Source organism: Pituophis catenifer, unplaced genomic scaffold, assembly GCF_029215685.1.
Source record: "Pituophis catenifer annectens isolate HBS135680 unplaced genomic scaffold, rPitCat1.0.hap2 SCAF_8, whole genome shotgun sequence".
NCBI lineage: Eukaryota > Metazoa > Chordata > Lepidosauria > Squamata > Colubridae > Pituophis > Pituophis catenifer.
Window position 1 is genome coordinate 52712529 of NW_027256888.1, and position 13832 is coordinate 52726360.

The 13832-nt window shown below is 37.7% G+C and overlaps 1 protein-coding gene across 1 annotated transcript; it reads left to right on the top strand.

Annotated features, from left to right (window-relative positions):
- Positions 1-11266: 11266 nt before the first annotated feature.
- Positions 11267-12646, top strand: LOC139320721 (E3 SUMO-protein ligase KIAA1586-like). The gene is given in 1 exon segment (XM_070949156.1): positions 11267-12646. A coding segment is annotated over 1 exon segment (1380 nt).
- The last annotated feature ends 1186 nt before the right edge of the window (positions 12647-13832 follow it).

Consider the following 13832-nt stretch of genomic DNA (forward strand, 5'->3'; position numbering starts at 1 on the left):
CATGAGGAAGAGACTATAGAAAAGCAAGATATCAACAAATATAAAAACAAAACCAAAACATGGACAAATAGCCAACACAAAATAAAAACAGATACACTAACAAAAAAGGAAGCAAGATATTTGCATGATAACGATAGTAAACCTAAAAAAACTATTAGAAACACCAGAAATCAAATACCAAATAAATACAAGGATTATATAATGCATATGGATGGTGAGCCAACAACACCTAATACATATGAGGAAGTGTTAAAACTCCCTAGTAAAGAAAAAGAAAAATGGGAATTAGCGATGAAAAAAGAGATGGAAAGTTTACAAGGACTAAATGTATTTACACCTGCAGTTGCACCTAAAGATAAAACAATTATTGGTACCAGGTGGATATATAAAATTAAGAACTTAGAGGGAGGCAATACCCTATACAAAGCTAGACTAGTTGCACAAGGTTATGCACAGAAATATCCGGAGGACTATACTGACACGTATTCCCCCACAGTAGGAACAGAGAGTGTCAAAACAGCTCTAGTGGTAGCATCAGCACTCAATCTTGATGTATTCCAATATGACATACAGACTGCGTATCTACACGCAAAACTAGATAAGGAAATATATGTAAGAGCACCTCACAGTCAATACACAAACAAAAATGAGATTTGGTTGTTAAACAAGAGTTTATACGGGTTAAAACAATCTGGTAAACAATGGTATGATTGTTTAGTAAAAGTACTTAAAACCATGGACTTCAATGCTACCACTGCTGATAACTGTTTCTTTGTCAAAAAGGGTGATGATTACATAGAATTTGTATTGATTTATGTGGATGACATTTTATACATAGGAAAACATAAAGAGAGAAGAGAAACTTTTGTAACTAAGCTAAATGAACATTTCTCGTTAAAATCTCTAGGCAAAGTAAACAAATATCTTGGTGTTCAAATTAATAAGACTAAAAGAGGATTCAAACTTACTCAGAGAGATAAGATCATAGAACTTTTAAATAAATGCAATCTAAATAATGCCAAACCTTGTGATACTCCTATGCAAACTGACTTTCTAAGAAATACTGATGAATCTTCTCCCGAATTCAAAGATAACACATTTTATAGATCAATCATAGGTTCACTTCTTTATATATCTAATTGGACAAGACCAGATATCGCTTTACCACTCAATTTATTATCCAGACATGTCAGTAAGCCAACAATGTATCACTGGGAAGCTGTTAAAAGAATTTTAAGATATCTGAAAAGTACACTAGACTTTTGTTTAATGTTAGAACCTAACGATAATAAAGAACCAAAGCTTACATGTTACGCAGATGCGGACTGGGCTGGAGACACCTCATGTAGAAAAAGCACATCTGGCTATATATTCCTCTTAAATGACTGTCCAGTTTACTGGTACACTGGTAAACAAGAACTAGTGGCCACTTCAACGACAGAAGCAGAATATGTTTGTTTATCCAAAGCTGCAAATAACCTTGTATGGTTTAATGATTTAATTTCAGATGTTTGGAAAAAGCCTGCTTTGCCTTTTGTTATGCATGAAGACAACAAAGCAGCCATTGAAATATCTAGATCTGACGCCATTGGAAAAAGGTCCAGACACATAGATATAAAATTTAAACATGTGAGACAATTATCTCAGGATGGATTTATTAAAGCAGTGCATTGTGATACTTCAGAACAATTAGCTGACATATTGACAAAGCCTTTACCTTCTAAGCAGCACAAATATTTAACTTCTAAATTGTATGTTTTGTATTGTCCTGAATCTGAATGTAATTGGTGTTGCATAACGAATCGGCATTTAGAGGGGGATTTGTCAGATGTAAATGCCTTATTCTCCAATGTGTAAATAGTATATGAACGGGGTATCAGGGGTTAATTTATTCTTCACTCCTTAATGTATTCATAATTCACCACTCCCACATCTAGCTCCTCCCATTGTATATATAAGGAGCTGTCTGCATCTTTTTCCTTGCTTCTATCTGTGAATATTCAGTGAATATAGAATGCCTGCTGTAAATAAAAGAAAATATATTCAAACCTCTAACTCTCACTAATCTTATTGAGTCTGATCCTGAAAATATTGCAACAGGCACCAAATTTGGCTATAAGTGGCTAAGAAACCCACAAAAGTCATAGTCAGAGTTCTATGCTTATTACTGAGGGGGGAGCTGCAGTTATCTCAGCAAGTTCCAAAAGTGTTTTTTCAAAAGGCAACTGGACTTTCTTTGTTTTTCCTTGAAGACGTTTTGCTTCTCATCCAAGAAACATCTTCAATTCAGAACTGAAGAAGCTTCTTGGATGAGAAGTGAAACATCTTCATAGACATTTTCTTAGAAAGATTTTTTGGAAGAGGTTGCCATTATGTGCTTCCTAAGGCTGAGAAAGAGTCACTGGCCCAGGTGGCCCAGTTGGCTTTGTCTCTAAGACAGGACTAGAACTCATGGGTTTCTAATCTAGCACTTTGACCACTAGACATCAAACTGGCTCCCTTTCCCTCTATCAAGAAGGATAAAGAAAAAAGGTGAGAAAGAAATCCCACCATTGTTTAGCATTTTCTGTCTCAATTTTAAAAAATAATGTAGCATTCAGTCTATACATAACTTTAGATCTTTCCCAGTCTAAAATTCTGCAAATGTTTTGGGACTCTTAGATTCCCAATTTAGGAGAAGAATGGCTGCTCTAATTTTAATTTTTCTGTTTTGAGTAGACAAAAAACAACAACAACCCAAAACAACCATCCTCATAAAACTGCTTCAAAGTCTGCATAGTTCTGACACACAAATTGGCTGTCAGTTTTTAAAAAGAATTTATGTAATTCTTTTGTTGCTTTCCTTCAGGAATTTGACTTGCCACAATGTTCCCCTCTTCAACAGTAGATAAAATCAACATATTATTTCATTTATGAATTTTTTATGAGCTGAAAGCATTCTTCAATTATTTTTTTCCTCATAAACAGAAACATTTAGGTGCATAATATGTTCAGTGTACAGAAGCTCAGTGCATACTTCTTTTCAGATTAGTTACACTGAGATAGTTTGCATGTACAGAGAAGATCGTTTCACTTTTTCCTGTACCTTATGTCAGTGTCAGAAAAACAGAGTGGACAAATATTTGTCAATTCAAAATAGATAACTTTCCTCTAGCAAACAGCAATTTGTTTGCCTAGCTTCCTGTGAGATTGAGAATAGTAAAGAAGATCAATGTGAACTTTAATCGTGATTCCAAAAAGAGATCTCAGAGCATATGGGAATGTAAACTTTTTCATTTTAAAAAATTATTATTCTCTTGATGAAATACAAAGAAAAGAAGTCTATATTACAAAACATTCAGAGTTTACACTAGTGTTATATTAATTAAAACTAATTAAACATCAAAAAGGCTGTTAGTTCACAGAAAGATCTATATTAGTACAGATCCATAAAAGAAAGATCCATATTAATTATTCAACAGCACCTTATTAAATTAAGGCACATAGCAATATACTGTATCCTAGTCTCATTTTTGGAACTCAAAGATTTACAGAGATAAATAACAAATTCATAACTTGTATTTATCTCTTGAAATCAGGAGATCTCAGAATTATATATTCAGTCCACCTTCCCTTAAACTCTCAAAGCAGAGAGACACAAATATTACATATTATCTCATACCCTTATATGAGTCTAGGAATAGTAATAATGTATACTTTTTTCAATGGTAGCTTATCTGTAGGTTTAATCAGTGATGTAATCAAGTCATGACCACAATCGAACAAACATCAGTGATACTTGTTAATGGATAAATGACAGAACTGTGATTCTGTAGAGGTGTATTCAGGACAGCCGCTAAAAAAGGAGTAGGAATGAGGAGATATACAGTGCTCAGACATGTCAGAGCTTGTGATTATGGGCAGATTCACTGACTGTTAGGTACAGAGTGCGGTAAAGTTCAACAGTTTAAACTCCTGCATATTTTCAAAAAATAAAAGGCCTGCATTTTGAAGACAGTAAATACTGATGCCGATTTGTTCTTTGCAACTTTTTCAGTGTTAACAGATTCACAATGGGCTCAACAGATTATGGATCAGAGGATTATGGTTTCAGCGGGTTTTGACCAGTTCTGGAGAATCGGTAGCAGAAATTTTGAGTAATTTGGAGAACCGGTAGTAAAAAGTCTGACTGGCCCCACCCCCATCTATTCTCTGCCTCCCAAGTCCCAGCTGATCAGGAAAAAATGGGGATTTTGCAATAACCTTCCCCTGCCACGCCTACCAAGCCATGCTCACCAAGCCACGCCCACCAAGCCACGCCCATAGAATCGGTAGTAAAAATAATTCAAACCCACCACTGTTATGGATCCCTATTTTCTACAAGACATGGAACAGAGGACCATATAGAAGGTAACGTATCTACAGTGTTTTATTGAAATTAATCTATGTTTCAAAAATCTAAGATGTATTGTTACATTATTATAAATGTTGCTGATTAACAACAGTAAAAGGGGAGGTTCCTTCTTCTCCCCAACACAAAATAAACATCACTTTTGCAGAAAAACTGATCTCCACTATGTCTCATTTCTTTTGTTTAGAATGGGAGGATGAACATAATTTTGCAACTTTACCAATGCCATTAGATTTGCAAAGGATTCAACAGATTATGAACTTCCAGTATTCTATATACATGAACACAGGATCAGTTAGAAAGTAAAATATCTACTTTTTATCCAAATCAAGTAGGTTTCAGAAGACTATAGTTGTTGCATTATTATGAACGTTGTTAGGGTTCTGTTGATTTTGTGTACTATCGAAAGTTATCCTGCAAAAAACCGGAACTGTATGGTGGAAGATTTCCTACAGATAGTGTTACCAATACAGAATGATTTCTGCATTCTTAACCAGCAGAAGAAATAAATTAATTCTAGGCAACAACCAGATGGCCCAAACTCAATATCCAGAATCCAAAACACGTACCTGGAGAGGATACAAGTACGGCAGGAACCTATCCGTAATTACGTTACAAAATATGATAAATATTAAGATTCATAAATCTTGATTTTGTTTGTTCATTCACATATACTATAGATGTTATTCATATATAGCAGAATCCTTTGAACAATGTTTCTGGGAAGATAAGCCTCAATGATTTTCAGCTTTGATTGGATGCACAGAGCCTAAATCATCCTCTCTTTTCTGTTAGAAAACATACAGATGATTTAATTGATAATGAGTCCCTGAACCAGAGGTGGGTTTCAGCAGGTTCTGACCAGTTCTGGAGAACCGGTAGTGGAAATTTTGAGTAGTTCAGAGAACCGGTAGTAAAAATTCTGACTGGCCCCGCCCCTCATCTATTCTCTGCCTCCCAAGTCCCAGCTGATTGGGAGGAAATGGGGATTTTGCAGTAACTTTCCCCTGGATTGGGAAGAGAATGGAGATTTTACAGTATCCTTCCCCTTCCACACCCACCAAGCCACGCCCACCAAGCTATGCCACGCCCACCAAGCCAAATTTTTGAAATTCACCACTGCCCTGAACCATGTTAAAATCATGCTACATGGCAATGTTGAAGTGTTGTGGAGTGGCAATTTACAGCTAGTAGTCACTTTTGTAAAGGACAGAAAGAGGCGGATTTAGGAAGTTAAGCACAGTGCTATTCACCAGAATCCTGGATGGGAAAAAAAGACACTGTCTTGGTTGATTTCAATGTCGACATACTGGATGGTGAATTCTGAGAGTTGAAGGTCTACCCATCTTAAAGTACCAAGGTTGAGAAGCACTGGCATAGACTAAGCTGGAACTAAGGTTTCAAATGATTCAAATAAATCATAAAATCATTTATATAAAAATTTAACAAAAATGGCTCATGTTAGAAAAATGCTGGTCATCCATGGTTTAATACATAATTTTGATCTGAAAATGGAATAAAATATTGTGTTTAAATCTATAAAAGCTGTGAATAAAGAGATTGTATTGTTGTTAAAAGGCATCTCATTAAGTATTGTAATATGAAGCAATGGTGGGTGTGGCAGGGGAAGGATACTGTAAAATCTCCATTCCCACCCCACTCCAGGGGAAGGATACTGTAACAATTCCTAACCTCAGTTGCAATCACCAGGCTTTGGCAAGGCACTTCCTCATCCTCCCAAAGTTCACCAAATTATAGTTCCCAGCCCTGCAGTAATGTAAATCTTTGCCAACTGCATTTGGCCACATTTTGAAAAGTTTGCAGTCCCTCCCCAGAACAATCTTGGATCTTTTACTCTATCTGTTTGCATAAGATAAACCCATGCCTTCTCTTTTCTTAAGGTAAATAAATTGTTTATAGTGTATTTTTGCTGAAGAACATCATGTGCAGCAATTATAGTGCTAGTTGTTTGCTTTAACACACTGAGAATTGAGTTATATCAATGCCAGCACAAACAGGCAGTCTTTCAATAGGGTCATCAATTCATTAATCTTTTATGTGTCAGAGACAGAAAGGATTTTGTATTGATAACTTTTTCCTAATGATTGATACATAATAAATAGTGCAGTTATTCAGGATTGCTACACAATGGGATTTTTTTAAAAAATAAATGTTTTATCACATAAAAAAAGATAGCTGCAGTCGAAATGAAGATAAGTGACAGATGAGCTTATTTACTTCTTTTGAAAAGTTTGCAGTATTCCTTCTCTTAACCTTGCTCTTTGTTTTGCTGCTATATTATTCAGGAAGAATAAATGTTGCTTAAATAAGCAGACAAAAACCAAATCAGACAAAAAAAGGTGGGGGAATGAAGACTGAGAAACTGACTGCAAATCTAAGATAATTAGATTTGTTATGTCCTGTTAAGGACATCCGCCGGGGATTGGCCAAATCCACCGGTGGGAATTTCAAATAGCCGTCAGGGGACGGTGCGACTGCCGGAGCAAATATAAGGAGAGCTCCGGCAGCGCAGCACCAGTCTATTCCTACTCAATAAAAGGTACTGAATGGACCTGAGCTGGTCGCGTCTTCTTTTCCTTGCACCTGATCTAACAAGATTCACTAATCAGGTTGTTAATGCAGTGGCCATGGGTTTGGGCAGACCTGGGGAGACGCTGTAGGATAGGAGGGCCTGGAGTGCTTTGGTCCATGAGGTTGTAGAGAGCTGGGCATGATTGAACAACAACATGTAGAATGACTGTAGTGCTTCAACATTAAATAAAAAACAAATATGTCACAGCATTCTTCAGCTTTTTAATCAATATGTGATTTAAAATTGAAGAGCTGAGGTGGCGCAGTGGTTAGAGTGCTGTACTGCAGCTACTTCAGCTGACTGCTAGTTCAGCAGATCAGCAGATCAAATCTCACCGGCTCAAGGTTGACTCAGCCTTCCATTCTTCCGAGGTGGGTAAAATGAGGACCCAGATTGTTGGGGGCAATATGCTATTTTAGTATACTATCGATTGTTGTAAGCCGCCTAGAGTCCTCGGAGAGTGGGCGGCATAGAAATATGATTAATAAAATAAATAAAATAAATAAAATGTGTGAAATAATTAAACTACCTTTTCAACATATCCATATTGTTTCCTTTCTCTTGTACTATTTTATATCAGTTGGTACTGATGATCTTAAAAGGAAACCAGTTATAGGAAAGGCATTGCACCTTAGAACTTTTCAATATTTTAAAAATTAGGGTAAATGTACTACATTGATTCATTGGTTTGTTTATTTGTAACATTTCTACACTGGTTCATTGTAATGGATCTGCGAGTAGGATACAATGTAAACAAATATTTAAAACATCAGAAATATCATAATGTCACCATCCACTAGGGACAGGCACAAATTAACATTTTTAAATATATTCTCTCTAGGCTGTTTTCCATATCCCTACAGTATCTGATCAAGGAGGAAGTATATACAAGGACACACTGCTCCACACATCCCAAAATAGTTACATCTACCATCACATAGAAACAGATCGTAGGCAACATAGAATTTGTTCTTATTTTAAAAGTATTGTTTTATCATAAAAAATAAAATTCGGAACAGTTAAACAAACAAAATGAAACAAAACATACATTCAACCCTAACAGCAACAAAAAAAGAAAAAAAATAGTGTACAAAAAGGAGGAAAAAATGGTCAATTAAGTTTAACATTTAACATGTACCCTGGCTGAGTGCTGAAAGAAAAGAAAGAGCAATAAATTCTCCTCCCTTTTTACACACACACAAACACACAAAAGAAAAAAGAAAAAAAACAGTTAACAGGTTGAGCTAAAGATTGTCAAGACCAAGAGAAGCAGAAGGTTCAAAAGTAAGTAATTACCAAAAAAAAAAAAAAAACCCGCACACACACCCAACCCATGGTTAAAAACAATTAACCTTCACTAAGCCAGAAATAATTTATGGAAATGGAATGTATTATTCAAGTTATTGGAAAATCTAGCCTGATAAACTCTCAAGATCAGACAAGTTTCCATTTTTTTCTGCCATGCACTTAACTGTATCGTGTTTTGCAACTGTATAGGAAGAAGGAAAAATTATATTGTTTTCGTTCCTGGTTTTCTGTTCCAACTTAATTTATGATAAAAACTAATATTGACTATTTTAGACATGCAGGCAATCTCTTATGTTCTGTCTGAAAATATTAAAAGCCTTAATATTATTGATGTCATAAATTATTTGCCAGACCCTTAAACTGTTGCAAACTGGGTATTATTGCCTTAATTTTTCCGTTTTAATCAAGATGGTTACACTGTATTTAACAAATACGTTTGCTTGTAAATTTAGGTTAGTGTTTAATTCAGGGTAGAATTTGGCTCTTGTAAGCTATTTGCTTTGTTTGTCATTGTACTTAAATATCTAAATTGTAATTTAGTTGCTCATTAGTGATAGTAATTGTTTATATCTTGCTAAATAGACTGTGATAACTGGAAATGAAATTTGCATATATTATAGTTATTTCATAGATGGTAAATGCATCTAAATAATTTATATTTTAAATAAGCACCTTGCTGTGGTTAGTGGTATTTTGATGGTTATGTGTCCCTAATGTAACTAGGAAGCAGATCCTCATGTCATTAAGTAAATGTAAGTGAATTTAATGGATGATTGCAGGTGCTACCACAAATAGTTATCCCTAGCATAATACTGAGTCCTGCATTCAGTTTAAATACTTTCTATTTTAAAATTCTTACTATTTTTACTAGTGACATATATATTAGAATATATATTCTAATATTAAAAAGAAAGCACAGTTTAACCTATTAAGTATTAACTTATAGAGGAAAAGTTGTTTCTTGCTAGCAATAGTCAATAAGTAACCGATAAGTCACTTTTATTCCTTTGGAGGGTTGATAAAGTTCAGCATTTTTTCAGTTGAGTTTTCAGTTCTGAATTTTCTATCTCTTGCCACTGTGATAAAAAACAATGAATACAGACAGTTTAGTCCAGGAGTCACCAACCTTTTGGACCTCAGGGACCATTAAATTCATAATTTTAAATCCTGCAGACCACTAATATGATTTGCCTAATGACCACCTGGGTGGCCGTGGCTAGGTGGTCATGTGACTGGGCGGGTGTGGCCAACTCAATGTCACTCATGTTGAGGGGCACCTCACCGGTCTCTACTTGCCCCTCCCCTCCCAGCCACTTCTTGTCTCCCCGCCTGGGCTCCTTAGGGCCCCAACAGGAAGGAGTTGTTGGAGCTAAGCAGTCACCATGAGAAAGGGTTGGCAAAACAACTCAGTTCAAATTGGATCTGATTGAGAAGGAGGCTCAGTAGAAGCACCTCACTGAGGACTACAAGCTAGGCTTTCCAAGCAGAGGTAAGACCTGCAAGAGTGCAAGGGCAGGTACCGGTGCCTGGAGCAGGAGTGAAATGCTCCCAGTTCGGACCGGATCGCCCGATCTGGTAGCGATGGCGGCGGGCAGTTCGGAGAACCAGTAGCAAAAATCCCTGGCTCCCTGCTCATGCCCACCCATTCACCCAGTCACCTGCTTGCCCGCTTGGCCATTTGTCGCTCACTTGCTCACTTTTTCCACCACTCAGCACTTCCGCTTCCACCAGTCGCTTTTCCAGCCACTCGGCTCTTCCTTCCAGCCTATATAAGTTCCCCTTCCTACTTCGCCCAGATGTTCGCCTGGCCGCTCAGACCTCGCCTTGCCTCGCTCAGATGCCTCGCTGACTGCTGCTCACTCAAAAAGGTAAGCTTTGCTGGTTGTGGTCTAGCATGTCACCCACCCAGTCCCCAGGCTCACGTAGTTTGCGCAGCCATCGGGGATCATTTGCGGGCCTCGTGCTACGCCCCGGGTCCCCAAGAGCTCATGCTTGCCTGCTGGCCTGGCTAAGCCACCTAGCTAACCACCCACCTTCCCCCCCAGCCTCCAGCTTGCTTACCTTCGAATTCTGAGCCACTGGTCGCAACGCCAGCCTTGCTTCGCTTGCTGTAATCCATGCAATCCATTGCATCAGCAAGCAACTGAATCTCCCTGCCTGCAATCAAGCTCATAAAATAAAATAAATAAAAATAAAATAAATCGGTGAGCAGCTCTATCTGCCTGCCTGCCTGCCTGCCTGCCTGCCTGCCTGCCTGTCTGCCTTGTCCCTTCAATTGGGTAAGTTTTTTTCCCCTTTGGGAGCTTTAAAAAAATAGTTAATTGGGTTTTTTTTTAGTTGTTCTTTTTTTAGACCTAGCCATTTAAAGTTTAGGAAGTTTTAAATTTAGCTGCTTTTATCTAAAAATAAAAATAAAATAAAATAAAATAAAATAAAATAATATTTGTGCAGCTTTCTGAGATTTTGTGTGTTTCTGTAGTGTTTAACTCTAACTACACAAACACACAAAATCTCACAAAGCTGCATGTGGAATTTTGTGTCTGAAAAGTGTGAAAATTGGTTTTTTGGGCTATTTGTGGCTGTGTGAGGTGCCTGCTTGTGGCAGGGACCATTCTGGGTCTAGCACAACTGCTTTTACATTGTGGATGAGCCAGTTGTGTTGTGTGAAAGTTGGTTTTTGGGGCTTTTTGAGGCTTTCTGTGTGCTTTTACATTGTGTGTCATCAGCTAACAAAGCTGCTTTTTTTTTCTTTTTGCAGTAGCTGCCGCCTTTAACAGGAAGGATGAAAAGGCAATAGACTTTGATGGGTTTCTTGGCCAAGAAACCAAAACTTGAACAACCACCAACAGAAATGGAACAAAAACCATCCCCTGTGCCTCAAGCACCACCACCTGAAACCGGAGAAAGCAGCAAATCAAGTATAGAGTCACCCGCTGCAACCTGAAACCGGAAGCATTCTTCCAGACTGCTGGACCATGCAACAGTACAGCTACTTCCAAGAGATGTATGACTGCTTGGAAATTTCAAACAAGAAACTGGGTTGTACATACTGTACATACTGTGCGAAACATGGCTTCTCAATGGAGAGTGGTATTCATGTGTCAAAAGAGTGGAAGCTTTTCAAGATTGAGCCGGCTGGGAAAAACAAGGAAGTGCACCAGGCGTCTGTCCGGAAGAAAATGAGAGAACATTTCGTATCGAAATCGCACACCATTTGTAGAGACAATGTAAAACAAGCTGAGCAGGAAGCCATAACAAAAGCAATGGACAAGATATCTGAAAGGCAATTTGGCACCACTTCTAAAATGTTCAAAACTGTTTACAGCCTGGCAAAAGCATGCAGACCAATTTCAAGCATAGAGGAATTGATAGAATTACAAACTGAAAATGGAGTAGATCTGGGAGTAAGATTGCATTCCAGGCCAACAGTTGTGAAAATAGTTGAGTGCATTGCAAATGAAATTAAAACCCAAATGTTTTCCAGCATCATTGCACGGAATCTGAAGAAATGTCTGATCATTAATGAAGCCTCAACAGTATCCTGCAAACCAGTTCTGATAGTTTTCTTAAAAGTTGAGGACTCAGAGGACCCACCAACTACTTTTGTCAAGCTTGTTGAATTGAAGAAACAAAATGCAGAGACAATATGTTCTGCAGTTTTTGAAAGTTTACATAAGGTTGGCTTTACCTGGGACTATCTACAAAAAAATTTGATAGCATTCTGCTCTGATGGTGCCAGCGTTATGCTTGTGAGAAGATCTGGAGTGAGCACCAGAATAGCAAACAAGTTTCCAAACATCATCATATGGCACTGCTTGAACCATCGCCTCCAACTTGTTTTAGATGTTGCCATGAAGGAAATAAAACAGGTAAATCATTTTAAAATTTGTACTGATAAGATATGCTCTATTTTCTAGCAGTCCAATAAAAACCAAATTGAACTTGACGAAATATCTGAAGAACTTGTAATTAACATCATAAGGATTGGTCGAGTTTTTGGGCCAAGATGGGCTGCCTGTAGTTTATGGGCAACCATAGCTGTGTGGCATGCTTATCCTGTGCTACATCAATATTTTCACGGGAATGCAAAATACTCAGGTATGGCTGCCCATCTGGAAAATAAATATTTCTTAAACGATTTGGCATTGATGATAGACATTTTGGAAGAAATTTCACTTCTTTCAACTGCACTGCAAGCACGCAATACGGACATAATAAAAGCTGAAAAACTGGTGAGAAGATCAATAAAGGCATTTGAACTGCTAACAAAAGGAAAGAGTCCATACGAAATAAAAGTTGAAGGACTAATTACCTCAGAAACCTTCAGGAATATAAACTTCATAGAAAACCATTGATTTGTTGGTCTTCATTGAGAAAGACTTTTACAAAGTATCATCAAAAATTTGCAGAAACGACAGATGGACTGTGAGCATTTAAAAACTGGGAACCAACTGCAAGACACCACAAACAAACTACAGTTTCTACAGTTTTTGGTGCCAGAGTTCTGGGATTTTGAGGAAATAGTCGTTCGTTCCATGGGCAGCAGCTGAAGAACAACTGCGCACATTTAGTGACATTTTCAACTACAGCATTGACATCAATGACTATAGAGATTTTGTGGAGAATGTCTTAAACGATTTGAAGAGGTATGTAATTCCTGACAGTATCAAAAAAGCAAAAGATATTGTCAGAACAATTGCAGTGAGTTCTGCAGAAGCGGAAAGAGTTTTTTCGAAAATGAACCTGATATGTTCAGAGAGCAGAAGTCGCCTAGCCGTTTCCAATCTAACCAACCTCATGACCATCAGCATCACCGGACTACCTCTTCCAAAATGGGACCCTATTCCTGCAGTGAAAAAATGGTTTAGAACCATTGCTCAGCCAATGATCCGCGCATCAAGTGCAAGAAAAGTGGAAGTGAGGAGAGTGCCACTGAAATAGCTATGTGAAAACATCTCAAAGCTAAAGATGACTAACAATTTTATGTAAGTATTTATGTACCTCTTTTATTGTTTTTTATTGTTTTGTGAACTTCTGTTATTCTTATTTCTGTATTAAATGGTTAAATTTGTATATCATGTTATATCTCCTTGTAGGTCATTATTATCATTGGTGCAAGAAGAAACTTGAAAACAACATTTTTATTGCTCTTATATAAGTATTTGTGTACCTCTTATTGTTTTGTGTACTTCGTTTATTATTTAAGAATTTATCGCATGAAATAATTGGTATATCTTCTTTTTGTAGGTCAAAAAAGGGCAAAGAAGTGATGTCGACTTGGCCACCCCCACCTGACCACCAAGCCCCGCCCACCGGGGAGGGTCACCTGACCACCAAGCCCCACCCATCAATTAAGCCACGCCCACAGAACCGGTAGCAAAAAATTTTAGATTTCACCCCTGGCCTGGAGGCTTAGTGGGCTGAGATGGTCAGCCAGTTTCAGACCATGATGCAACCCCACTGGAACAAGCCCCTCTGGCTCTTCGCCACCCACAGCACTTCCCTCCAGCCTTCACCCAAACCCCAGCACCAGGAGGCCGA